At 55.6% G+C, this 24,903-nt stretch overlaps 1 protein-coding gene across 1 annotated transcript; it reads left to right on the plus strand.

Moving 5' to 3' along the window:
* Positions 1 to 24,619, plus strand: PPIL2 (peptidylprolyl isomerase (cyclophilin)-like 2). The gene is made up of 20 exons (XM_012644127.1): positions 1 to 147; positions 1,980 to 2,029; positions 2,601 to 2,646; positions 4,115 to 4,177; positions 5,798 to 5,849; positions 8,955 to 9,006; positions 11,497 to 11,588; positions 12,882 to 12,971; positions 13,678 to 13,753; positions 14,816 to 14,976; positions 15,984 to 16,059; positions 16,594 to 16,700; positions 17,048 to 17,137; positions 17,457 to 17,490; positions 18,016 to 18,133; positions 21,156 to 21,212; positions 21,816 to 21,888; positions 21,991 to 22,053; positions 22,161 to 22,297; positions 22,640 to 24,619. Exons 1-20 carry the CDS (start codon positions 116 to 118, stop codon positions 22,734 to 22,736), a joined length of 1,566 nt encoding a protein of 521 aa, XP_012499581.1. The 5' UTR covers positions 1 to 115; the 3' UTR covers positions 22,737 to 24,619.
* Positions 24,620 to 24,903: the final 284 nt, after the last annotated feature.

Here is a 24,903-nt window from a genome sequence, read left to right on the forward strand (position 1 = left end):
TTCCGGGGCGGGGGCCGCGGAACCCGGAAGTAGTCGTAGACCCGGGTAAGGCTCCTGGGTCTGAATTGTCTTTCGTCGCTTTTCTGTGTTCACTGGTTCCCCCGCCGTCGCCACCATGGGGAAGCGACAGCACCAGAAGGACAAGATGTAAGTTGAGCCGCAGCCGGGAGCGGAGCCCCGCTCTGCGTAAGTCCCCGTCTGTCCCGCACTTCGCGGCGCTCCTCTTCCCTCTCAGCTAGTCCCCAGAGCCCGTCCCAAATGTCGCTTCCTCACGGAAGCCTCCGCTCCCTCCCCAGGCAGGGTAATGACCCCCCAGCCGCCGTGGTCTCCGGGATCCCGGCTCGGACATGGTCAGCTGCGGTCTCCCGAGTGTGGCCTCTGCCGGCCTCAGCGCTCCGCGAGCTCCTTCTTTCCTTACCGCTCTGCTTTTGCCCCGGGCTGCCTCCCGAACACGCGCCAGCTTTGTTCCCGAGTTAGTAGTCTCTCCCTCCTCTGTACCTCCAGTGTCCCTGTGTGCTGGGTCACGCCTGTCAGCTTGCACACATGCTGCAGTCTTCCAACTGAAAACAAGCCGCCGTGCCCCGTGGTCCCCTCCAGCTGCCACCGTGTTTCTGAGATTCTCGTCCTCGGAAACAAGTGAAAGACCTGTGACTACTCGCTGCTTTCTTCTGTCTCTTGAAACCACTCCACTCAGACTTTTGCCCCCAAATCGGCTCTTGTCGGGATCCCAGTGACGTATGTGTCGCTACATCTAGTGTTCAGTTCTCATTTTGTTGAGCTTTTCAACAGCATGCGGCGCGGTTGCCACCCCTCTTCTGAAGCCCTTCTTTGGTCTCTGGGATCCCACATGCTCTTTGTTTTCCGTCTAGTTCAATGGCCTGTCTTTTCCCAGTCTCCTTTGCTGGACCCTCCTCCCTTCTCTTGGACCTCATAGATTTCTTCTCCATAAATGTTCTCTGTGGGAGATCTCTCCAGTCTTGCAATAGTCAGCTGCTTACTCCACACCTCCACTTGGAGGACTGATAGATTTTATATGCCCCAGATGGAACTCTTGATTTTCAGCCCCTGCACCTACTCTTCCCCCAGCCTTCCTATTTCAGCAGTCACACCTGCTGGTCCTGAGTTTGCCCAGGTTGAAAGTCAGGGAGCTGGCCTTGGTGCCTCTCACCTACATCTTCCTGTCCATCAGGAAGTCCTGCTGGCTGTTTCAGGAACTGACATTTCTCACTTTGTCCCCATTGCCCCTTAGGTGGAGTTTATGCCACCTCCTTCCTGGACCTTGGTAGTCATCTCCTGATTGGTTTTGTGGTGTCTCTCTTGCTTGTGCCCCACGCACAGTGGCCAGACTGATGCTTTGAGACTTAACGTTAGGGCTCTGCATCAGGGCTCTGCTCAGAACCTTCTGACAGCTTTCCATCCCACTTAGGGCAAATCTGGAGTGTTTACCATGGCCTGTGAGGCCCCTGTGATCCGGTCACTGCCCATGTCTTTGTCTTCATCTGCCACAAGCCCTGCACACATTCTTCTCCAGCGACAGCCCCCTTCTTCTGGAACACACCCAGCTTTTCCTGCCTCAAGGCTTTGCTAAGTGCTGTGCATGCTGCTCCCTCTGCCTGGAAAGCTCTTCCCACAGCGCCTTCTCATTGTCAGGTCTGATAAATTCTGTTTCTTTCCTTCAGAGCAAAGCAGGACTGTGTGTATTTGTTGACTTGTTTGTGTATCCCCATGTCTGTTGTATTTATCGCCGTTGCCTGACACACAGTAGGTGTTTCATAGCATTTGTTGAATGAGCAAAGATTACGTCATTGGTTACTCGTTTCTTTTTTTTTTTTTTAACCAGATCAGAACATGACAATCAGCACAGTGTCTCTGTCCGCCCGTCAATAAGTTCATCACCTGTTGGTTACTGATTTCTAAAGACTCAGTCCTCTTTATGAAGGGGGTGGTAGTAGCATTCTCTCTCCCTTTCTGCCCATCAGGTACATTACCTGTGCTGAATACACTCACTTCTATGGTGGCAAGAAGCCAGGTAAGGCATGAAATCCTTCTGTTCCCCCTTGGGGGGGTGGCATTAAGGAATAGTGTCTTCATTACACAGTGAGCTGTAAAAATAGATGATTAACAAGAATGCAGAAACTGTGGTAGACAGATGGGCTGAGGACATAGTTCACAAAAGAGGAAATATATTCAATAAAAGAGAACATGTTTCATCTTGGTGAGTTTTTAAAATGTAGGTTAATATAACTTTTTTCTTTATCAGGTTAATAAAGAGTATAAAGAATGATCTTTTTAGCTATCAAAGCTATCAAGGCCATTGGGGGGAGGGGCAAAAAACCAAAAAAAACAAATCTATCAAGGCCGCAGTTAAAAAGAGCACTGTCATAGTTTATTAGGAGTAAAAAAGCATGTAGTTTTTGTCTCAGTTCTTTTTTCATGTACCTCATGTATTTTGGTTATACCTGTGAAAAAGTTTTTAATTCACAGCTATTACTAGGTAATTCACATGAACTTTTTCATAAAATGTAATCGAATTGTTGATGATGAAATAGATGAAATATTTTACAGAATAAGATTGCTGGTTTTTATTTTATTTTAAACAGATCTCCCACAAACAAATTTTCGTCGTTTACCTTTTGACCACTGCAGGTAAAGGTTTTGCAAGTTTGTCTTTCCCTGTGGTTGTTCTCTGATACTTTCTAATAGTGAGTCTGCCCCTTGGGGATGCATTTGGGGTTCTGTCTGTGTTCCCCACCTGGCTCTTCCCTGAACAAGGAGAAGGTGTACCCACCAATGATGACAGCCAGTGGGTATTTTCTGCTTATCATGTCTGTGTTTACGTGAGTTGTCTTTTTAACTTCATTCTTACGTTCTAAGGAGGTAGAGCCTGGTGTTAAGCCTGTTTTGCAGTTGAGAGAACTGATGTTGGAAGAGTGAAGTACCTCACCCAGGTGTCATGTCCAGGAAGTGGTACTGCTGAGTCTTGAACCCAGTGGTCGGAGTCTGGGTCCAAGCCTTTAACACTTTACTCTCGTTCCAGATTCAGCAGCAGCAGCAACAAAAGTAGTGATACCGGGAGGCCCTTTGCCCCTTACCTGGGAACTCAGTTCACTGTTTGGGTGGGGAGGGACCCAGGTGTAGAACCACTCAAATGCTCCTTCAGCCCACATTGGTACCTGTATGAACAAAAGGGGGGCCTGTTGGAGAAGCAGGACCAGACCTGATAAACCCGAACACATTTCTCCTTCCAGGGTGAGGGGGGCTGAGGGAGTGGGCACCTCCTGGGCCTGAGTTTCCCCAAGCCTGAGCCATGGTCACCTCTGCCCTGGACACATGCATGTCTATGCAGCATCCTCCCCAGCACCCTGACTTCTGATTCTGTAGATCAGGGTGACCTTAGCTGACAAAGTTCTGCTGTGATCCTGGCACCCCAGTTGAGGCAGGTCAGCTGGATACCACAGTGCAGCAGGAAAGGGGCGGAGGTGTTGTGCACAGTGCAGGAAGTCCTGGGTTGGGGGCGGTGGGCACAGCTGCTGCAGCCCAACAACTGGCCCTTCCTGCATCTGCTCAGGGGCCCCCATGTGGTTAGTGGAGGCTTTTCTGCTCACCAGCACCTGCCTGGGGAGGGTGAACAAATGAGGCCCAGGCATCACTGGCAGGGTTTGCCGCACCCCACCAGGTTTTGTCATGGGCCTTGTGGGAGTGTGGTCATGTTCAGATCGGGTATGAACCGAGGTGATGGATGCTTCCATCCTCTGTTCCAGTTCCTCCAACGGGTCTCTGGTCTGCATTGTGACCATTTTTTAACTACCTGGGATTTATGGGTAAAAATGTGCTTTGAAAATGTGGCCCTTGCGATCATGTTGGGAGAAGATGACTATTCGTTGTTGTCATGATGCTTGGAGCTTGCCCTGGTGCTGCATCCTGTTGCTCACTGGCGGCAGCACCTCAGCTGTTGCAATTAGGGTGGAAGGTTGGGAGGGAGGGAGCTGGCCAGGTTGCCCAGAGACGGCTCCTGTGGCAGTGTCCTGGGAGGTCACCATGCCAGGCCCGGCCAGCCCATGGCCTGACCAGCTGTGGCCGGCTGCTGACCAGGAGTGACTCTGTCCTTTTTCAGTCTCTCCCTACAGCCCTTCGTCTACCCAGTCTGCACCCCTGAAGGTGTTGTCTTTGACTTGCTGTGAGTTTTTCCTTGAATTTTGATCTAACAAACATGGTGAGATTGTTGACAGCCACTAAGGATGGGGATGTTGGGTTAGTGGCTCCAGGCAGCACCACGCCAGGCATTGACAGACCCCTGGTCCCAGCAGCCTCAGGAGCCCTAGGTGGCCTCTTGGAGACCAGAAGGAACAGCCAGGGCCTCAGGGACGTGGCAGCAGTGCTGCTGTGACCCCCAGGCAGGCAGCTCTAGCTGGCCAAGTGCTGTTGTCGCTGCCTGGAATGGGGTTGACCACACCCCGACGCCCATGTGGGGTCCTGCTGTTCTCACTGGCATACCTGTGCCTGTTTTGGAATGTTACTGACTCGAGTATTTTCCACTTTATGGAAGCAGAGCCATAGTTAAGGTGTACACTTTTCTAGTGCTCTGTTTTGAAGCATTATGCCCAGTTTTGCATCCCAGCATGAGCCAGCTTCTATAATTTTTTCATGTTTCAGGCTCACTGTAGAAAATTTAGAAAATATGTCAAAGAAAAAGGGAAAATTTTAGGATAATCCCACTATCCAGGATGACCAAAAATGAGTTTTGAGACTCATTTTTTCTGTGGGTTTATTTGTAGTAACGTGGTTGTGAAGTATTAACAGATAACACTTGGCTGGGCACGGTGGCTCGTGCCTGTAATCCCAGCACTTTGAGAGGCTGATGTGGAAGGATCCCTTGAGGCCAGGAGTTTCGAGACCAGCCTGGGCAACATATGGAAACCCTTCTCTACCAAAAATAAAAAATGAGCTGGACATGGTGGCGCCTGTAGTCCCAGCCACTTGGGAGGCTGAGGCAGGAAGATCGCTTGAGCCCAGGAGTTCGAGGCTGCAGTGAGCTGTGATTGTACCACTACACTCCAGCCTGGGTGACAGAGCAAGACCCTCCCTGTCTCCTAAAAAACAACAACAACAGCAAAGATAACACTGTGTGGATTTATTTTTCACTCAGTAATGAGAGCTATCCCCCCATGTGATTCAGAATTCTCTAAAAGTATGATTCTTTTTCCTTTCCTTTTTTTTTTTTTTTTTCCTTTTGAGACAGAGTCTTGCTCTGTCACCCAGGCTAGAGTGCTGTGGCATCAGCCTAGCTCACAGCAACCTCAAACTCCTGGGCTCAAGCGATCCTCCTGCCTCAGCCTCCCAAGTAGCTGGGACTACAGGAGCACACCACCACACCCAACTAATTTCTTTCTATTTTTAGTAGAGACGGGGTTTTGCTCTTGCTCAAGCTGGTCTGGAACTCCTGAACTCATGCGATCCTCCCTCCTTGTTCTCCCAGAGTGTTAGGATTATAGGCGTGAGCCGCTGTGCCCAGCCTGAAAGTATAATTTTTGATGCTGGCCCAGTATTTCATTGTACAGATATATCAACATTTATTTATAACTTTTTACCTTGTTTTTGTTGTTGATACATAACTACAGTAAAAACCAGAACACATTTTGAAACCTGTGTATCCACAAATATTTCCCATTGTTGGGGCTCTTCCCCTCCTGAAGTGAAGCAAACCCTCTAACCCAGAAGCCACCTCCAGGACCATGGTCTTGTTACCAAGTGGCACCCAACCGCCATGGTGATTCTTTCTGTTCTCTCTTCCCTCCAGGAACATCGTTCCGTGGCTTAAGAAGTATGGGACCAACCCCAGCAATGGAGAGGTAGGCGGCCAGGCAGGAGTTTCAGTGACACTGGTGGATGGTGTCCTCTTGCGTTTTATTCTAGAGGTTTTCATGCATCGCGACCGTGTTAGAGAACCATTCGTGGGGCACAGTGAGGAGGTTCAGTGCCCCCCCACTACCTATTCATTTCTGGAAATGTTCCCTGCTTGTGCACGTATATGTACGTGTATACGTCATTCTTGAGTCATAGATGCGTGCCCAGTGCGTGAACCCTTCTATTCCCTGCTTGGCGCACCCCGCGGTGCCTCTGGAGATCTGAGTGTGCATGCGCAGAAAGTGCTGCCCTGTTCTGTGATGGCTGTGGCTGTCCTTCTCTAGCTGTGCTGGCCTCTATCGTTTGCTGTTACAAACAGAGGTGCAGGGACTGTCCTTGTGCACTTTGGGCGTCCTGTGGGACTGCTGGGTCGCGGGGTGGGCGTGTTTTCAGTTTCTGCGTTGGTAGCCGCCGGCTCCTTGCCCTCCAATGCGGCTGCATCTTTTTACTAACAGCAGCAAGTAAAAGAAAACACCTGTTTGTCTATTGTCCTCAAAAACACTGGTTATCATCTATTTTTTAAAAATTTTTGGGCCGGGTGCGGTGGCTCACGCCTGTAATCCTAGCTCTCTAGGAGGCCGAGGCGGGCGGATTGTTTGAGCTCAGGAGTTTGAAACCAGCCTGAGCAAGAGCGAGACCCCGTCTCTACTGAAAATAGAAAGAAATTAATCGGACAACTAAAAATATATAGAAAAAAGTAGCCGGGCCTGGTGGCGCATGCCTGTAGTCCCAGCTACTCGGGAGACTGAGGCAGGAGGATCGCTTGAGCCCAGGAGTTTGAGGTTGCTGTGAGCTAGGCTGATGCCACGGCACTCTAGCCCGGGCGACACAGTGAGACTCTGTCTCAAAAAAAAAAAAAAAAAAAACAAAATATTTTTTCTACTTATGGGCCAAAGAAGAAATTTAATTTGTATTTTTATTGTGAGTTAGACCAAGCAGTTTCTTATATGTCTTGTGAATTCTGTGCCGCTTGGAAGTGTGTCCCCAGGGTCAAGTTCTAGTTCATTTTCCTTTTCTATTTTTCAATACCTCACTTCGTGTCTTTATTACAAACCCATGATTTTCCCATGTTTTAATCATCTTCTCTGTTCTCTTGGTTCCTTTACTTCCCAGAGGTTTCTCTCCTTCCCTCATGTGGGCCCATTTCTTCATTTATTCAGTGGCATCTGTCCGTCCAGCAGGAAGGTGTTGGCCCCTGCTGTGTGCTGGGCCTGTGGCCGTGGCCAGGCTGGAGGCAGCAGACCAGGGAGGCCGTTGAGGGTGGACCAGCGGGATGTGCTGAGGTCCCCAGACAGGTCTTTCTCCCTGGGGGTGGCAGAGACCTAGTAGTAACAGTAGTGCAGTCAGGTGTCAGGGGACCACTTCAGTTCAGCAAGAACTTTCTGAGTGGCCACTGCATGTCCTGTGCCAGTGGTGGGCAGGTGGCACCAGGTGATTGTCCTGTGCTTGGGATCTCAGGCTAGTGAGGCCCCAGCAAGTCAGCAGAGTCCTCTGAGTCAGCCGTGGCAGCACGACGGAGGAGGTGTGCGTTGTGCTATAGTGAGAAGTATGTGTTTGCTCTTGTTCCTGGTTCCTGGCCCAGAGCTGCTAAAACCCTTGGAATTCCTGGGTGATGGGGCAAGCTGAGTTTTTCGTTATTCCTGACGAACCCCTTTCAGCCCAACCAGAGTATAGGAGGAGTAGGAGGTGGCTCTGCTCCCCAGGGGAACCAGCTTGTGATTAGAGGGTTGGACTTTCAGCTCTACCCAGACCTCAGGCAGGGGAGAAGGGGCTGGAGATTGAGCTGGTCACTCATGGCCAGTGATTTAATTAATTGTACCTGTGAAGCGGAGCTGCCTTAAAAACCCTAAGCAAAGGGTTTAGAGAGCTTCTGTGCTGGCAAGCACGTCCACATGCCAGGAGGTGGTGCAGCCCACTCCACGGGGACAGAAGCTCGTGCGCTTGGGACCTTTCTGTATCTTGCCCCTTGTACCTCCTTATCTGGTGGGTGAAGGGTTTTCTGAGTTCCGTGAGCCAGTCTCGGAAATTGCTGGACCTGAGGGGAAGGTGAGGGAGTGTGGTTTCAGAAGCCCTGATTTATAGCCCATCAGGCAGAGGCGTGGGGCCTGGACCTGCAGCTGTGTCTGTAGTGGACAGTCTGTGACTGCGCCCGTAGCCTATGAGCTCCTGCTGACAGCAGGGAGTTCATGTCAGAATTGAATCAGATGGTTGGACACCCGGTTGGCGTCTGGAAATTCAGAGAATTGGGTGTGTTGAGGAAACCACCGTGTGTTTGGTGTCAGAAGCCTTGTTAGCAGATACAGACCACAGAGGTAGGAAGGACTTACCTTCAGGACAGGGTGACTCTTCTGTCGTCAGGGGCAGCATCTGAGGCTGAGAACAGCGTGATGACAGTGCAGTCCTGCCTGGAGTCTCAGTGCTCTGGGAGGCCAAAGTGGGAGGATCACTTGAAGCCAGCCTGGGCAACATAGTGAGACCCTGTCTCTACAGAAAAATAGAAAAATTAGCCAGGCGTGGTGGCATGCGCCTATTGTCCCAGCTACTCAGGAGGCTGGGGCAAGAGGATCCCTTGAGCCCAGGAGTTCAAGGCTGTAGTGCGCCAGGATCGTGCCTGTGAATAGCGACTGTACCCTAGCTGGGGCAGTATGACAGCCTGTCTCTAGGAACCTTGTCTCTAAAAAGAAAGAAAAAGGAAAAAGAAAAATAAAGGATCCCACCTTCCCATCACAACAACATTTAGCATTTGGGTGTATTTATTCTTTTCCTTCTGCTTTTTTTTGTATCGTTTTTTTCTTTCAGAATATTACAGGGTCCCTCCACTTTTAATGTCTTGTTTTTCTCAAATATTTGTAAGACAAAACAAGTGCACACCTGCATACCCCCGACAGCTGAAGAAATACGTTCATTTCTTAATTTCGGAAGTAATCTGTGCTCACCATAAAAACGTCCAAACATGGCCACTCCCGTGTATCTCTGACTTCCCCCGTGGCCTGGCATCTCTTTACATCAGTCACTGGTTTGTTATTAATTATTCATTGTGCTTCCTCCAGAAACTGGATGGGAGGTCCCTGATCAAGCTGAACTTTGCCAAGAACAGCGAGGGTGAGTAGAGCCATCGCGGGCAGCCCTGGGCTTGGCCCACGGACCCAGGGCCCCGGCTCTCCCAGGTCTCTTGCGAAATCTGTCATTCCTTTCTGATCAAGCTAGGCGCTTGCTTTTGCTTTCTGAAAGGCACCATGTGTTTTCTCTTCAAAGACCCCAGTCGCTTTGAGCTGGGGGTCAGTGGGGGCACAGCCTTGGGTGTTGGCCATTGGTTCCCACACATGCAGCCGGGCCATTGTGAGCTGCTGGTGGCTTCTGTGGGTACAGTCGGTCTCTGTGGTGCCCAGGCCGTATCTGAGGCTGTGGTCTGAGCCTCGCTGCAGGCTGAAGCTGCTCAGGCAGGGGGACAGGGTGTGGCCAGGCAGTGGGGGCTGCTGGTCCAGAGGGATTTGCCAGGTGGCTCTTGGGCTGGGCTGCCTTTTGCCACTGCTCATGAGGCCCCACCCAGCGCTGGTTCCTCCCACTCTACATCTCCCGCTTGCCCTCCGCTGTTCTCAGGGCTAGACACCCAAGCTGAGGTGACCCGCCTGCCCAGCCCCTGCCTGGGCCCAGAGCTTGCTCTCTGGGTTCTCTGTGGGTTGGCCCAGGCCTTGTGCCCATGCAGATGCCATGGCATAGGTGGTTGTCCCTGCGCCCCGGGCGTGTGTGTTCCAGGGGATCCTGAACCATGTGAGGCTGGGCCTCCTTTGTTGACTCAGAGCCCAGCTCGCAGTCGGTGCCGGGTTCACGGGTGAATGAGTGAGTGGTCCTCAGTGACAGCAGTGCAGTGGAGGGCAGGCAGTGCCTCCCCCTGCGATCACTGGTTCAGGGCGGGCCGCAGTGTGCACCTCTCACTTGGCAAGTACCTGTTGAGTGCCTGCCACGCACCGAGAAAAACTAGGCCATTCTGTCCCCGGATGAAGGAGCCTATGCTCTGGTGGGGAGAAAGCCAGAAAACAGCCCGGGAGGGTGTGTCAGATGCTGCTTCTGCCGTGGACAGAAGTATGGCAGGGAGGGCAGAGAGGGCTGCAGGGGGACAAGGTTTGGGTGGAGGAGCCCATGGGATCTGGGAACACAGTCCAGCTGAGGGCACAGCCAGTGCAAAGGCTCTGGGGTGGGCTCATGTTTGAAGGGGAGCAGTGTGAGCCGGGGCAGGAGCATGGGATGCGGTGGGAGAGGTCAGGGCTGGGGACGGCGTGCACAGCCTTCCTGCGGGGCCCGGGCAGCCATGGAGGACTTGCGCTTCTGCTCCAAGACCGGAACAGCTGAGGGAGGAACGAGATCTGGTCTAACTTTTCTCTCTTTTTTGTTTTTCAATAACTTTGATCTAGAAGTCTTTTTTTTTTTTTTTTTTGAGACAGAGTCTCACTTTGTTGCCCAGGCTAGAGTGCCGTGGCGTCAGCCTAGCTCACAGCAACCTCAAACTCCTGGGCTCAAGCAATCCTCCTGCCTCAGCCTCCTGAGTAGCTGGGACTACAGGCATGTGCCACTATGCCCGGCTAATTTTTTCTATGTATTTTTAGCTGTCCAATTAATTTCTTTCTATTTTTGGTAGAGACGGGGTCTTGCTCTTGCTCAGGCTGGTCTCGAAATCCTGAGCTCAAACAATCCGCCCGCCTCGGCCTCCCAGAGTGCTAGGATTACAGGCGTGAGCCACCGCGCCCAGCCTAGAAGTCTTTTTTTTGCTTTGTTTCATTGTTAATTGGAATTTCAGACATATGAAAGCAGAGAGTGCTGGTGTGGTGAGCCCACCTCGGCCTGTCACCCCCGCAGCCTCCCACCTGCAGGGTTCTCTCTGTACTGGTGGACGAAGCCAATCCCAGGCCTGAATACCTCACTGTGGTAACGCTTAAACATAAGGATGTAAGACAAACAATCACAATCCCACTCTCAGTCTGGAAAATTAACTGTTCCTTAGTCTCGTCGAATGGCCAGTGTCACGTTTCCATAATTGTCTCCTAATTATTTTTTTACAATCTTCAAATCAGGATGTTTAAAAAGTCCACACAAATGTGTGTGGTTGATGTCTCTGAGTCTCTTAATTTAGAAGTTTTCCTCCCACTTTTTTCTCTTTGCAGTTTCTTTCTTGGGGCTTATTTGACAGGGCCCCTGGCCACGGGGTGGGGACTTGCTGGGTGGGGAGCTGGTCAGGCGTTTGCTGCAGTGACCAGGCAAGCGGACAGGTGGCTAGGGGCTGGGTGCCTGGGAGGATGGGCTGTTTCCTGCTGTGGGCTGATTTCAAGAGAAGGAGGAGGAGGAGTTCGGTGTCACTCTGGGGTGGACTGGGGGCCATGGAGGATCCAAGGAAGTTGGTGCTGGGTTGGGTCTTGCAGGATGAATAGGAGTTTTTTTATTGGTACAGTGAGAAGGGAGCAACAGCTGTCCCTCTAGCTCCGCCTCCTCTGTCCTCTGACCTCGGGCTGAGTTCTCTGCTGCCCTGGCCCCCTGGTCCTCACTGGGATGTCACATCCTGCATGCAGGGTGACCAGCCTTCCTGTGCCTTCTCTCTAGGGAACTACCACTGCCCTGTGCTGTTCACCGTGTTCACCAACAACACCCACATCGTGGCTATCAGAACGACTGGTAACGTCTACGCCTACGAGGTGGGTCCTTGCTCCGGGACATGGGAACATGGAGTAGGGGCCTCAGGTGTGTGCTCCTGGCTGTGCCGGCTGGGCTGGGTGTTGGGGTGGGCTGGTCACAGCCTGTCCTTTTGGGTTCACAGCCACTGGCACAGGGTGTCCTGCCAGAGCTCTTGCTGGGCAGCCTTCCCATGTTCAGACAGGTCAAGAAAGGGGGTGGGGACTTCCTGCCGCCTCCGGACCTGGAGTCCAGGTGGTCCTGGCTACTGGACAGAGGCCATTATTCCCCGGGGTCCTCCCATGTCTTCCTCAAAGACCAGGCCCTGTGGAGGATAGATGCCCCGGGCTGTTGTGGGGGGCGCTGGGCCCTGGCTCTGGGTGGAGCCACCTGTCCCTGGGAAGGAGTGGGTCCTGGGCTTGTGGGAGGAGTTCTGGCTGGGAGTGGGCCAGGGAGAGGGGAGGCAGAGACTCCCACGCTGGCTGCCCACGCAGCGGCAGGCCCAGCACCACAGGAGCAGCCTGCTCTCGCGCCGTTTCCGTTCCTGCACTGATGTCTACAGGGTTGGCAGCCGGTGCTGCCCCAGGAGTCTGGGGCCACTTCCTGCCCGAAGCGCATGTGGACTGGCTCAGTCCTTGCTGATGGTGCCCCATGAGGGCCCATCTCATGCCCTACCTAAAATAATGCAAAATCACAACTGATTAAATCACAACTTAAAGCAATATGAATGAAATTACTTTTCACCATGTTTTTGCTGAAATGAGTGAGGGCCATACTGTCTGCAAATGAACCTTAATGCCATCTAGTGGTCACTGAGAAATTTTTGTCTCAGAAAATTGGTAACAGCTTTAGAAATTAATAAATTATTAATAACAACAATAACTACTGTTGATGAAGAGACTTATCCAACACCTACCATGTTCCAGGACTCTGCACTCAGCATTTTATTTGCATTATTTCACTTTTTCGTGGGCTGGCTGCCTGGGCCCAGCACCCTGCCTGGCACACGGGAGGTGCTCAGGGAAGGGGAGAGCCAGTGGGCAGTGGCTTGGGCGGTGGCTCACTGAGCCTGTTTGCTCATCTGTGCTACGGCCTGATGCGCCTCCTCAGGGAGGCCGCAGAGAGCTGAATTGGCGTCACCATCTGGGGCCCAGTGGGTTCTTCCTTCACGGGGCCGCTGCCGCGTGGGGTGTGCACAGCTGTCTCTAGGGTTCCTCACCTCTTGATGGTGCCTGGGTGGCTTCAGGCCTCCTGCCTGGGGCCACCGTGCCAGGGCTTGGAGCAGGCGCTGAGATGCCATGTCCTTCTGGCCTCAGGCAGTGGAGCAGCTGAACATCAAGGCCAAGAACTTCCGAGACCTGCTGAGCGATGAGCCCTTCTCCCGACAGGACATCATCACCCTGCAGGTGAGTCTGCTTCCCGCCAGGAGGGGCCCCCAACCTCTGTGTGGCTCCCTGGGTGTGGCGGTCTCCCCTCTGGCGACCCTGCCCTCAGTGTCCCCAGGCCTCTGCATGGCCACATCCTCAGTCTGGCTCTCGTGTCTTCTCCCCTGATCCCCCAAGCCTTGTGTCAGGGTCCCTCCTCTCTGCCCCCAAAGCCATCTGGGGCACAGTGGCCTCTCTGCAGGCCTGGCTCTAGTGCCTTGAGGACGGGAACTGGCATGTGCTCTGGGCTCCAGCGTCTGGCACAGGCCTCCCTGCAGGTGTCAGAGAACCCCAGTGAATCGATGGAAAACACTGACCTAGGAAAGTAGGACCAGGCCACGTGCAGCCACCTCCTCTGTGGCTTGTCCCATTCTAATCAGAGAGCGGCCCCATGCTGTCCACGTTCCCGTCTGTGGCTTCCTAACAGGGACGGTGCACAGTTTGGTGAACAGCTAGTAATTCTATGCCCCCTGTCCCCACCCTGCCGCTGCTTGTCACCCTGCCCGGGGCAGAGCTCCCCACTCCCCTCCCCCGTACACTACTCGACGCCCCCAGCCTCAGGGCAATGCCACTGCCTCCCCCTCCTGGCACCTGCCCGCCCCTTGGTGCGTGTGGCTGCTGTTGGGCTGCAGGCGGGGCCGGCTCTAGTGCTGGGCTCACTGCGCTGGGCGTTGTCTTTTTGCCACAGGACCCCACCAACTTGGACAAGTTCAATGTCTCCAACTTCTTTCATGTTAAGAATAACATGAAAATAATAGACCCAGGTATGTTCAACCAGGGGCTGAGCTGGGTGAGGGCTTTGGGGGAAGCAGGGGTGGCATGCCCCCTTGGGCAAGGCCCCCACCCTCTTGGGGGCATGGAGCTCAAGCCGACAGGCCTGCGTTTTCTGAACACTGTTCCGCCCCAGAGGACCCGAGCTGACTACAGCCCAGAAACACAGGCGAGTTAGCCTTGCCGCCCCGCCAGGACGTCTCCTCACCTCCCCCTCGGCCGTGGCTGCGCACCTCCCTGGACTCCTGTTGACCACTGCTCTGTCCAGGTGGAGGCAATGGGCTGCCTGAGGCCTGTGTCCTGTAGCCATGTGGGCCCTGGTCCCTGTGCTCCCCGTGGATCAACCTGCGCTGTCAAAGAGCAGGTTGTGGGGTAAAGGGGGTCCTCGTGTTTTTTGGGCTCACTCGTGGCCGCGTGCAGTTTTCGAACAACCAGCAAGTCACGCTTGGGGCTCAGCTGGCCTCAGCTCTGCAGAACAGCATCCTAGGCACTTGTCATTTGTCGCATGAACTACTTAGAATTTAGGGAAACTGAGCAACGATCTAGGGAGATGCGAGCTCGGGAGGCCCAGAGGCCTGTGGTGTCCGGGGTCCGGCTGAGCCCATGCCCCCTCCCCTCCACAGGGTGGGCTGTGCCCTCGCCCTACAGGCAGCACATGCTGTCCTGGGTGGGCACAGATGGGGCACTGCACATCCAGTGGGGTTTCACAGACCCCAAATGCTTCTATTATTTTAAAAAATAGCTTTTAAAATTACAAAAGCAAAACATGTTATAAAAAGATTGGAACATACAGATAAATATAAAGAAGAAAATACAAATTGACCTGAAGCCTTCCCCCAGACTTCTGGTAACTGTGTGGGGGCGGTCCCTGCAGGCCTGTGGCTGGGCGCCTGGCCTTGCTGCGCGGGGATAGTGGCAGCAGCTCGGGGCCCACGCTGTGGCCTGACCCGCCTGTGGTTCCCGCTGTTGCCATCTGCTCTGAATTTGTGTCCCCGCCACACACATCTGGGCCGCTGCTAGGGGCTTGGCGCTCAAGGCCACATACTGTTTTGCAGATGAAGAGAAGGCCAAGCAGGACCCGTCTTATTATTTGAAAAACACAAATGCGGAGACGCGGGAGACCCTGCAGGAGCTCTACAAGGAGTTCAAAGGGGACGAGGTTCTGGCAGCCACCATGAAGGTCCCGGAGAAGAAGAAGGTGGACAAGCTGAATGCCGTGAGTGCCGAGGGTGCTCAGCCGAGCTCCGTCCCCCGCCTGTCTCCAGCCTCTGAGTAGTCCTAGGGAGGGGCTTGCGGGGCACGGGGGGACCCCCAGGGCTGTGGTATCCCCAGGTCCCTGGGTGCCTATTCCTTGGGGCGGCCAAGGGGCCAGGGGTGGGGCCGGCATCCATGCTGGGCAGCGAAGAACCAACTGACGGGTAAGTGGGAGCCCAGCTTCGAAGATCTGCCTCACCGGAGTTGGGGTGACTTGGGGACCACTGTGATGCTTGGGGGTCATTGTGCCCACGGCTGCTGTGCTCAGGCCTGCGTCTGGGGCCATCGCGTTCACTTTCCACCCCTGTTCAGGCAGAGCCGGGGAGTGTAGCTGGGGGAGGTACAGTGGCCAGGCAGGCAGCTCTGACATTCTCCCGCTTAAAGAATTATCCAAATTCTAGAAAATCTGGGAAATTTAGAAAAGAAAGTTTGTTGACCATGGTCTCCCTGTTCTAAGACAACCGCCCTTTGCACTTCAGTGTATTTTTTCCTGATGGGGAGAAACCCCATGTTTTTTCTCTATGATAAAAAATATTGGGGCTTTTTTCCCCCCGATCAAAGAGATAATGTGTTTACTATAGAAATTTGCAACCTTTATAAAGAATGGAGGGGTCACGCACACTCCTAACCGTGAGGTGGCCGGTCTTGTGTAGGATTTTGTTCCAGGGTTTCACGTAAGGCCATGAGAGTCGGAGCCCAGTCGAGGCCAGGGCCCTGGCTTGGGCCAGTCGTGGCCTCCCTCCCACTGCTGTCACTGGGTCCCCGTCCTTGGCTCCCGGCCTGGGCCCTGAGTGGAGGCCGATGCTGGCCCAGCTATCCGCTGGGCCCAGGGGTGGGGATCAGGGAGGCCTTCATGGAGGAGAGGCCCTGGTGCACGGACGATGTGCGGCTGGATTCGAGGCTGGCACCCGTGTCCCCACCCGCTGGCCTCCCAGGGCACTGCTGAGGCACTGCCTGGTGTTCTGGCAGGCCCACTACTCCACGGGGAAGGTCAGTGCCTCCTTCACCTCCACTGCGATGGTTCCGGAGACTGCGCACGAAGCAGGTAGCCGCCTCCTCTTCTCCGGTCACAATGTGTGACTGTGGCAGGGACGGGTGCCCTCCCCCTGCCCGCCTTCCTCAGCAGTTCTCAGTGGTGCCACTTAGGAGTGGGCAGGTGGGGTCAGGCCCTCTTGGAAAGTGGGTTTTGTGTTGAGGTCAGGAGGGGCTACAGTGTGTGCCAGGCCCAGGCCAGGAGCTTCTCTTCCTGCTCTGTGGACTTGGCCCTGCCTCACGATTTCACGTCCCCATGGCTCCATGGACACCTAGACACCATCCCCCCACTTGTCAGTGGCCCCCACTGTCACCTGAGCCCCAAATTCTTCCACTCCCAGGCTGCCCCGCCAGCCCACGTCTGGGCGTTTCTGGCACCTCCTTTAACTGCTGCCCCACGAGGCCCAGGTGAGCCTGTGAGGCCCAGGCAGACCACGGCCCCTGCTCCCTCGCGCTCCCCAGAGCTGGGCAGTGCGAAGCCTGTGCATCCAGGGCCGGGGCTGCCCCAGGGCGAGGGCAGGCCCTGAGCTCAGGCCTCTGCTCACAGCCGCCATCGATGAGGACGTGCTGCGCTACCAGTTTGTCAGGAAGAAGGGCTATGTGCGGCTGCACACCAACAGGGGCGACCTCAACCTGGAACTGCACTGCGACCTGGTGGGTGTGGCAGCCGCCCCTCACCCTGCCCTGGGCCTTTTTCTGGGGTCATTTGGCAGCTGTGTCTTCAACATGGAGCTGCCACTAGTAGCCTGCCCCCAAGAGGGAGCCATGGTACCCGTGTCCGCCCGAGGGGACCTGTTGGCGGCAAAGGGGCTGGCTCTGTCCGCTGCCCTGCCCGTGCCTGTCCCCTGCGCCTGCTGTGGGTCCCACGGCTGCTTGAGTCCTTCTTTGCCCCGTGTGCTGGGCAGCTGACCATGTCTGCCATGTGGTAAATGCCCCAGTGGCTTTTGTGACCTGCCCTTGGCTGCCACGTGCCTCACAGAAGTATCAGGGCTGTTTTGCAGACACCAAAAACCTGCGAAAACTTCATCAGGCTTTGCAAGAAGCATTACTACGATGGCACCATCTTTCACAGATCCATCAGGAACTTTGTGGTGAGTGATGCGAGTCACTGGCTGCACCGACGTGCTTGGGACGTTGGGGAGCCGGAGGGGCCCGTCCCAGGCACCTGGGCCAGGCCATGGTGACCAGGGAAGTCCAGTAGGTGAATGGGTCAGGGAATCTGTGGGCTACCCCTCAAGTCTCCAGCCCAGGCAGAGCTGGTTCCCTCAGAGAGGGGTGGGAGGGTCCCTCGTCCTCACCGAGAGCCCGGAGCCCCCCGGGGAGCGCATGTGCCAGGTGGGGATTTGGGCGGCAGGGTGGGCTGTGGGCCTCGGGGCACGACGGGCTCACTGGCTTCCGTTCTTCTCACAGATCCAAGGCGGGGACCCCACAGGCACAGGCACAGGTAGGTGCCGCCCCTCCCTGGGACCCTTGGCTGTTCCATGGGGCACGAGGGGTTGGTGACGGGCCTGTGTGTCGAGCTCCGATGCCGAATCTGAGGGATCGCACAGATGGTACACAGCCCCAGTGCTGTGCTCCTCAGGCCATCGGTTCTCCCATTTCCAGGTGGTCATGGGGCCTACGGGATGGAGGGGACAGGAGTGTGTTGCCTCCTCCCTGGACCCCCCAGGGATGGCCGCCTTAGGCCCTGGCCGGCCCTCCCTGCCGAGGCCTAAGCCCAGCCTGGCAGCTGCTTGGCCCTTACCGCTCCCCGTCGCTTGAGTGGTGATGACTGTGGCCTTGACCCTCTAATCCTGTCCTGGGCAAGGCCCCCGAGGGGCGAGGGTGAGTGGGCAGCAGCCTGCCTGTGTGGGCACAGGGGCTCTGGGCAGGCCCAGCAAGGCCTGATGCCCCTCAGGACGCAGAGTTTTCAGGGCTGGCCCGGCTGGGCCCTGGGTTCTTGCTGCTGACTGTGCACCTTCTTCTCCAGGTGGGGAGTCGTTCTGGGGGAAGCCCTTCAAGGACGAGTTCCGGCCCAACCTCTCGCACACGGGCCGGGGCATCCTCAGCATGGCCAACTCGGGGCCCAACAGCAACAAGTCTCAGTTGTGAGTCTGCTGGGCCGGGCAGGGACCTGGGGCGGTGACCCGGAGCTCCCTGTGGGCTGCTCCTCTTAGCCGCTCCCTAAGGGTTGTGCTGGTCCTGAATCCAGTCCGGGCAGTGTGTGGCACTCCCAGGCGGAGCATGTGCACCAACATCAAAAGGGGACCCCCAGAGCCAGTGGGCAGGGATAGCCGCACACGGCAGCGTGTGTCCTCAAGAGAACAGGAACCGGGGTGTGCGTGTGGCCAGGGCAGCGCTGGGAGATCAGCCGCAGACACCAGTGTGTTGGGACGGAGCGTGCAGGGTGCGGGCTGGACAGGGAGGGGCGGTCGGCAGAGCGTGTGACCCGACGCACAGGGAGAGCAGCGGGGAGGCAGCGCCGGCGGCAGGGCCGAGGGCGGCCCCGTGTCGTGGAAGAGCAGACGTGCGTGTCCCGCCGTCCACTGTCGGACAGCGCAGCTTGACTTGCCCTTCGGACGTGTTTCTGACTTTAATGCCGTTCGTTGTCGTCACAACTGTGTCCCTTGCCTTAAGCTGCCCCTTAAGAATTTTATACTTTTTGATGCTTTTGTGAATGGAATTGTTTTTCAATTGTTGATTGTTGCTCATGTAGAGAAAAACTAGTTTATTTTATATCTAGCCAATTTATTAAATTTTCTTATAATTCAAATAGTTTTTATTAAGAGTTTCTTGGGTTTTCTAGATAGTCAAGTTTTTCAGCAAAAGGTGGCATCCTCTCTGCTGCCCTGGTGTGCATGTCAGTCCCCGGGGCTGTTGGGAGCAGGCTGTGGTGTCCCGCGGGTGCCCAGTGCAATGCTGTCGCGGCGTCTGATGACACCAGATGAGCCTGTTCAGAAGTGGCTGCATTTCCAGAGGCTTTTTTCTTAGCATCTGTTACGATGATCTTAGGCTTTTCCTGTCCTGCAATGTGTGGACGTGGCCACCCCAAGGCCACAGTGGCCTGGCCTTTCCAACTGTGTCTCCGATGTGTCCTGGAGTAAGCCTGCCTGTCGTCACTGCCCTGTGGCCCTTGCCGGTGGCCCTCGCCACCTCTGCCTATGCTGTGGTCTCAGCTATGTGAACCAGCTGGAGCAGGTTTTGGTGTCAGTGGCGCTGCCGTAGCTTTGTGGCCTGGAATAGTTAAAATCACACTGGCGTCAGCTGTCGTTAACAGCCAGGGACAGCTCGAGGTCACTGATGCTATTCCAGCGGGATGGCTGCTGTTTGGCCAGAGCTCAGCTCCTCCATCCCTGGTTCTCGCACTTGTTTCCATAGAGTCTTGTGTTCTCTGGGCCTTTCCATCGGTGTCACTCTCCTCTCTCTGCTAGTCACATTTGTGTTCCTTGCTGCTGTGATGGTTTATGAAGGGCTCGTCTCTTGTTGCTTTCGTGCAGTGTTTTCCAGTTTCTGTCTTTGATTGCTTCTCCTTGGCGTCTGTCCTCTGCCTCCACTCTCCTAACCCACGTCTGGGCCTGGCGCACTGGAGACGGCGGCGCCCGTCCTCCCGAGGTCGCACGTCCCCTCTTCCCAGCTTGCTGATCGCTGGTCGTCTTCCTCTGAATTTCTCATGTGCTTGCTGCGGCAGCAGGTGTACTGAGGTTGGAACAATACAGAGAAGATTAGCCATTAAATATTTTTTTTAACTAAAAAAATCCAACTTCTTAGCCAAGGATTGGCTGGGACCGTTTCTTATTTCCCAGTAGGTTGCCTGCCTGGTCTGTTTTTGTTGTTGTTTGGGGGAGGGTCACTTTATTATTTATTCCGAACTTTGGTGTAACCAGCCTGTGAAACTGCTGGAGCAGTCGCTGCCTAGTTTTTTTAATTCTAATTTTTTTTGTGCTTGGACAACTCTTGCCAAAGATTTGCTTTATTCGTCTATTTAGAGAACATCAGGCTTTATATTTGTTAGGCTTTTGTTTTCCCTTTCATTATTCTTTTATTTCTGTCCTGTTTTCTTCAGGTTTATTTCATTCTCTTTCTAGCCTCTTAGCTGTGTTAGAAATCAGTGAGAGAGACCCGCTCGGAGGTGAGAGTTCATGTCTGCCCAGTCGCGGGTGAGACATCTGCAGAGACTCGTCCGGTGGCCCGGTGTGGTCAGAGCTGGGTGGCCACGTTCAATGCCTCGTGGAGGTTAAATCCCATGTCGGTCACCAGCAGGGTCTGGACCACTTCGTGCCTCGGGCACCGTAAACTTACTGGCGCCTGTGGTCTGGCGTCATCTTCTGTCCTTTCCCTTCAGCCTCGTGGGTTCCTGCACAGGCTCACACTGGCTTCCGTTTGTCATTCATCCTGACGGTCCCACATGTCCATTTACTGCTTCCTGTTGTCTGACTTGGTGCTTTCTGTCTGCCCTTTTTCATATTTCTGTTCATTTTCCCCTCGCGTCTTTCTCCTGGTGTGGAAGTTAAGATGTTTTGCCTCTGGTCTAAGTCAAGAAGGACGTGGAGGTCAAGTCCAAAGTTATAGTTCATGTCTCTGCCTCCCGTCCACACCCGCCCCGGGGAAGGCTTTGCTCTCGACGGCCAGCTCACCTGGCGGTCTGATTTGATATAAAAACAGGGTGGAATTGAGACGGCTGACAGAGTTAGATGGGGTCTTGTCCTTTGCGTTTCCTTCCATTACCCAGGCTTCCCAGTCCCTGCACGCTTGCTCTGCTCCGTCACCTCCTTTCTCCTGGTTCCGAGTCCTTGGTCCTTCAGCAGGGCCCTGGTGGGGCGGTGCCAGCTCTCGTTTTCCCTCTGCCTCCGTCCCAGCCACCTCCCATGCAGCCGCTACCTACCGCTCTAGGCACAGGGTCCACCTGGCAGGTGGCTGTGCTCTGGGCTCTCTCCTGGGGAGCCCGAGGTCAGGGGTGACCTGGGTGGCCTTGGCTCACAGCCTGCCCCGGCGGCGGCAGTGGGGGCTGCGCCCACCTGTGTGTCTCTGGAGGGTGGGCGGCTCCTATTATGTGCCCAGCAGTGACTGGGACTGAGGCAGGACAGGTGGGGACCCCACTACGCTCCCCCTAACCCCCACCCTCTTCCCCAGCTTCATCACGTTTCGCTCCTGTGCTTACCTGGACAAGAAGCACACCATCTTTGGACGGTAGGAGAAGCGCTGTGTGAAGGAGGGGGTGCCTGTGGGTGGGTGGGTCCCTTCCCTACCTGGGCCCACCCACTGCCTTGTGCCTGGGGGTGTCTTTGCTGTCACTGCTGGGGCTGAGGCTCCAGAGTGGGGACTTGGGAGCTTCTGTTGCATGGGAACGTCTGGCTGTCCAGGCCTGTCGGGCTCAGGAGAGGAGGGGACGTGTCCCCACCCGGCCTGGCCGGCTGCCCTGTCTCAGACCCAATGGCACCTGAGCCCGAAGTCTGGCCATGTTGGTCTCCTCATCCTCTAGCCCAGGGGTTGGCAGATGTTTACTGTAGGGGCCCAGGCGGTATTTCCAGCTTTGTGGGCCACATGGTCTCTGTGACAACTACCCTGCCCTGCAGTAGCAGCTCAACACAGACAGTATGGAAGGAAACGTGTGTGGTTCTGTCTAAATGCAACTTCATTTACAAAACCAGCTGGATTTGCCCAGGGCCCTGCATCCTGGCTGCTGCCAGGGGACCGTCAGGCCAGCTCCCTTCCTGGCATGCCCTGGGGACTTGGCCAGGGGGCTGCCCTGCGCTGGGCATGTGGAGACCCACCTCTGTCCTGCTGCTGCAGGGTTGTTGGGGGCTTTGACACACTGACAGCCATGGAGAACGTGGAGAGTGACCCCAAAACTGACCGCCCCAAGGTATGTGCCCAGGGCGATGCTGGGAGGCCACTGCGTGGTTGGGCGCCAGGCAGGTGGGAGCAACGGGCCTGCCACCCTGAGTGCCCCTCTGCCTGCCGCTAGGAGGAGATCCGCATCGACGCCACCACCGTGTTCGTGGACCCCTACGAGGAGGCTGATGCTCAGGTGAGGCGGGTACAATGCTGCCACTGGGGAGGGGCCTGGGCACGTCCTCCTTCCTCACAGCCCTAGCCCAGGCACCATGGGTCAGCCCCAGCCCTGTCCTGCCACAGATCGCTGAGGAGCGGAAGAAGACGCAGCTAGAGGTGGCCCCGGAGACCAAAGTGAAGACCAGCCAGCCCCAGGCGGGGAGCCAGGGCCCCCAGACGTTCCGCCAGGGGGTGGGCAAGTACATCAACCCGGCAGCCACGTGAGTGGGCAGGGCTGGGCCCCGTTTCCTGTGGTGCTCCCCGAGGCTGGCTGAGGCCCGTGGGGTAGACCTGGCCGTGGCAAGAAAGCAGCAAGCCCTGGGCTCGGGTGGGAGCTCGTGCCGCGGGGCTGCTGCAGCCAGGGGGACCGCACCTGCGAGGCCTGAGGCCCAGGCTGGGGGCCTGTGTGCAGGCTGCAGCGATGGGGTTCAGGGGGATGTGGGAGCAGCAGCTGTGTTTGGGGACTGGGCCTCTGCACGGCGGGCTGTGTGGAGAGTGGATGTGACAGGACGGCGTGGGCCTGGCACGTGCACAGTGCTGGAGTCTGGTTCTTTGCTTCCCAGGAAACGAGCGGCAGAAGAGGAACCATCCACCAGCGCAGCTGTCCCCGTGGCCAAGAAAAAGCCCAGCCAAGGTTTTGGGGACTTCAGCTCCTGGTAGCAGCAGGCTGGCCGCTCTGGGTCCCGGTAGGGATGTGGGGCTGGGGGCTGCATGTCTGTCCCTGAGTTTTCTGCCTTCCCAGGCTGCCATCCAATAAAGCTCTTGCCTATTGCCTGGGGTCCCCTTTCCTGCCCCCGGGAGCCCACAGCCTCCCCATCCCTCACCTGGTGCCCGGCGGCCTGGCCGTTTCCGAGGCCTCAGCGCCGCCCGAGCCCACTTCCCAGACCTCCAGGCACGGAACCTGCGCTAGACCCAGCCCGAGGCCCGGGCCTCTGGTGGGCAGGCCTGTGTCTCCCCACTCTGGTTTTCCTTTTTTTGAAAAATTTTTTGTAGAGACAGTCTGTGGTGTCCAAGCTGTACTGAAATTCCTGGGCCCAAGTAATCGTCCTGCCTCCTGCTGGCTTTCTTCCCGTCTCTGTCATCTTCTCAGGGACGGCCTGTTTACACACTCAGTGCCATCACCTGGGACCTTGTTAGAGACAGAAGTTCTCTGACCCCAGGCCTTCTGACCCGGAGCGTCTGGGGGTGGGCTCCTCCATCATCTGCTTTGACAAACCCTCAGTGGCTTCTGAATGCTGAAGTGTGAGGACCCTGGACTAGAGCACTGATGTTACTTTCGAAAACCTGCCACCCCTTGCCTGGGCTCTGGGGGGACCGAACGTGCTCCTGCGGGCCTGCTCTGCCAGCCTGGCTCCCGTCCCAGGGCTGCCTGTCCTTGCGCTCGAGGACTCTGCTCCTAATCCTGGCCTTTCCTGGCTTCCGGGCAGCAGCAGCATGTCCTACCTTAGAGACCCCTCCTTTTCTCCCCATTTTTCTGCTAAATGTTTCCAAAAACTTTCCACTCACTGGCCCTCGCTGGCCTTTCGTCCCATCTTCAGAGCCTGTGCAGGTCTGGCCTCCATTCTCTGGGTCTTGGGCCCCACCCCTCCCTGGAGGCCAGGGAAACACAGGCCCTGTCCCCCACACACACACACTCTCCTCCTTGGGCCACCACCCCCTTCCCGTTCCTGACACTAAATGCTGACTTAGGCGTGGTTTTTGGTTTTCTCCTTTCCCTCACCCAAAACCTTGACTCCGTCAGCAACTCTCGTCAGCTCTGACTTCTAGAATGTACCGTGGCACTTCCTTCTCCCATTTCTGATGCTGCAGCAGCAGGCACGGCCCTTTGTCTCCCTGGAGAGGCTCCCACCCTGCCTGTCCCCGTGCTGCCCAGTGACCTGCAGCAGGCACATCGGCCCCTGGCACCCTGCATCATGCAGTCACTGGCTTTCCTGGTGCCGGGAACAAGATGCCTCTGCAGTGACCTCCCAGGCCCCCGACACCCTCTGTGCCAGGCCGGCCCAGGCAGGCGGGAACTCAGGCTTGCAGATGGTTCACTTGCCAAACTGCGCCTGCCCGGGAGGGCCACAGCGGCCGGCTGTGGTGAGGACCTGCACCCACCTTGTATGCCCTATGGGGACAGCCTGGCCCACCTTTCTCTGTCCCCACGCACAAGCCCCCATGGCAATGGCATCGAGCAAAGAAGCATGGGGAGGTGCCAGGGGACCCCAAGGCCACCTTCTCCCAGTACCCTGCAGGAAGCCAGGGTTGGTCCATCCGTATGAGGGCACAGCTCCACTGTGGGCACGAGTTAAAACGAGACATCAGACATCGGAAGCTTTATTTGTAAACCTCACACAGACATGGGGCCAGGGCTGGAGGCGCGACTGAGGGTAGCCTGCGCACGAGCTCTGTGGTCCCAGGCCACTGCGTCTGGCCAGCCTCACCCATGGCCTGAGAGGAGGCCTCAGGGCCATGTGCTCACTCCAGGGGCAGAGCCTGCAGCGCCCCCAAACCAAGGGCCTTTGACAGATGAGGGCTTACATTTCTGTAGGTCGTTTTAGAGCTTAAACTGTAGCTTTCTAGATATTAAAATCGCTTGGCTTTTGTAATTACCCAATGAGGTAATTGCGTGTTAATTAAAGGACTTTTGGGAAAATTCTCATTTCTGATCCTTTCTAATATCTGACAGATGCCATCAAGAGTAATCGTTAAGGTATAAAAATACTGTGTGTGTGTGTGTGTGTGTGTGTGTGTGTGTGTGTGTGTGTGTGTATAAAATGACAACTAAACCACATCTCTAAAGCAAATGCACTGTGCCAGAGACACTAGTGTAAGTTAAATGCAT

Source organism: Propithecus coquereli, unplaced genomic scaffold, assembly GCF_000956105.1.
Source record: "Propithecus coquereli isolate 6110/MARCELLA unplaced genomic scaffold, Pcoq_1.0 Scaffold206, whole genome shotgun sequence".
Lineage (NCBI taxonomy): Eukaryota > Metazoa > Chordata > Mammalia > Primates > Indriidae > Propithecus > Propithecus coquereli.

Excerpts from the sequence above, each read along its gene's own strand:
- PPIL2 (XM_012644127.1), top strand. The coding sequence starts at position 116 with ATGGGGAAGCGACAGCACCAGAAGGACAAGAT. Across the intron at positions 5,850-8,954 it reads CCAACCCCAGCAATGGAGAG|AAACTGGATGGGAGGTCCCT; the intron begins GTAGGCGGCCAG and ends TGCTTCCTCCAG. Across the intron at positions 21,213-21,815 it reads AAGCACACCATCTTTGGACG|GGTTGTTGGGGGCTTTGACA; the intron begins GTAGGAGAAGCG and ends CTGCTGCTGCAG.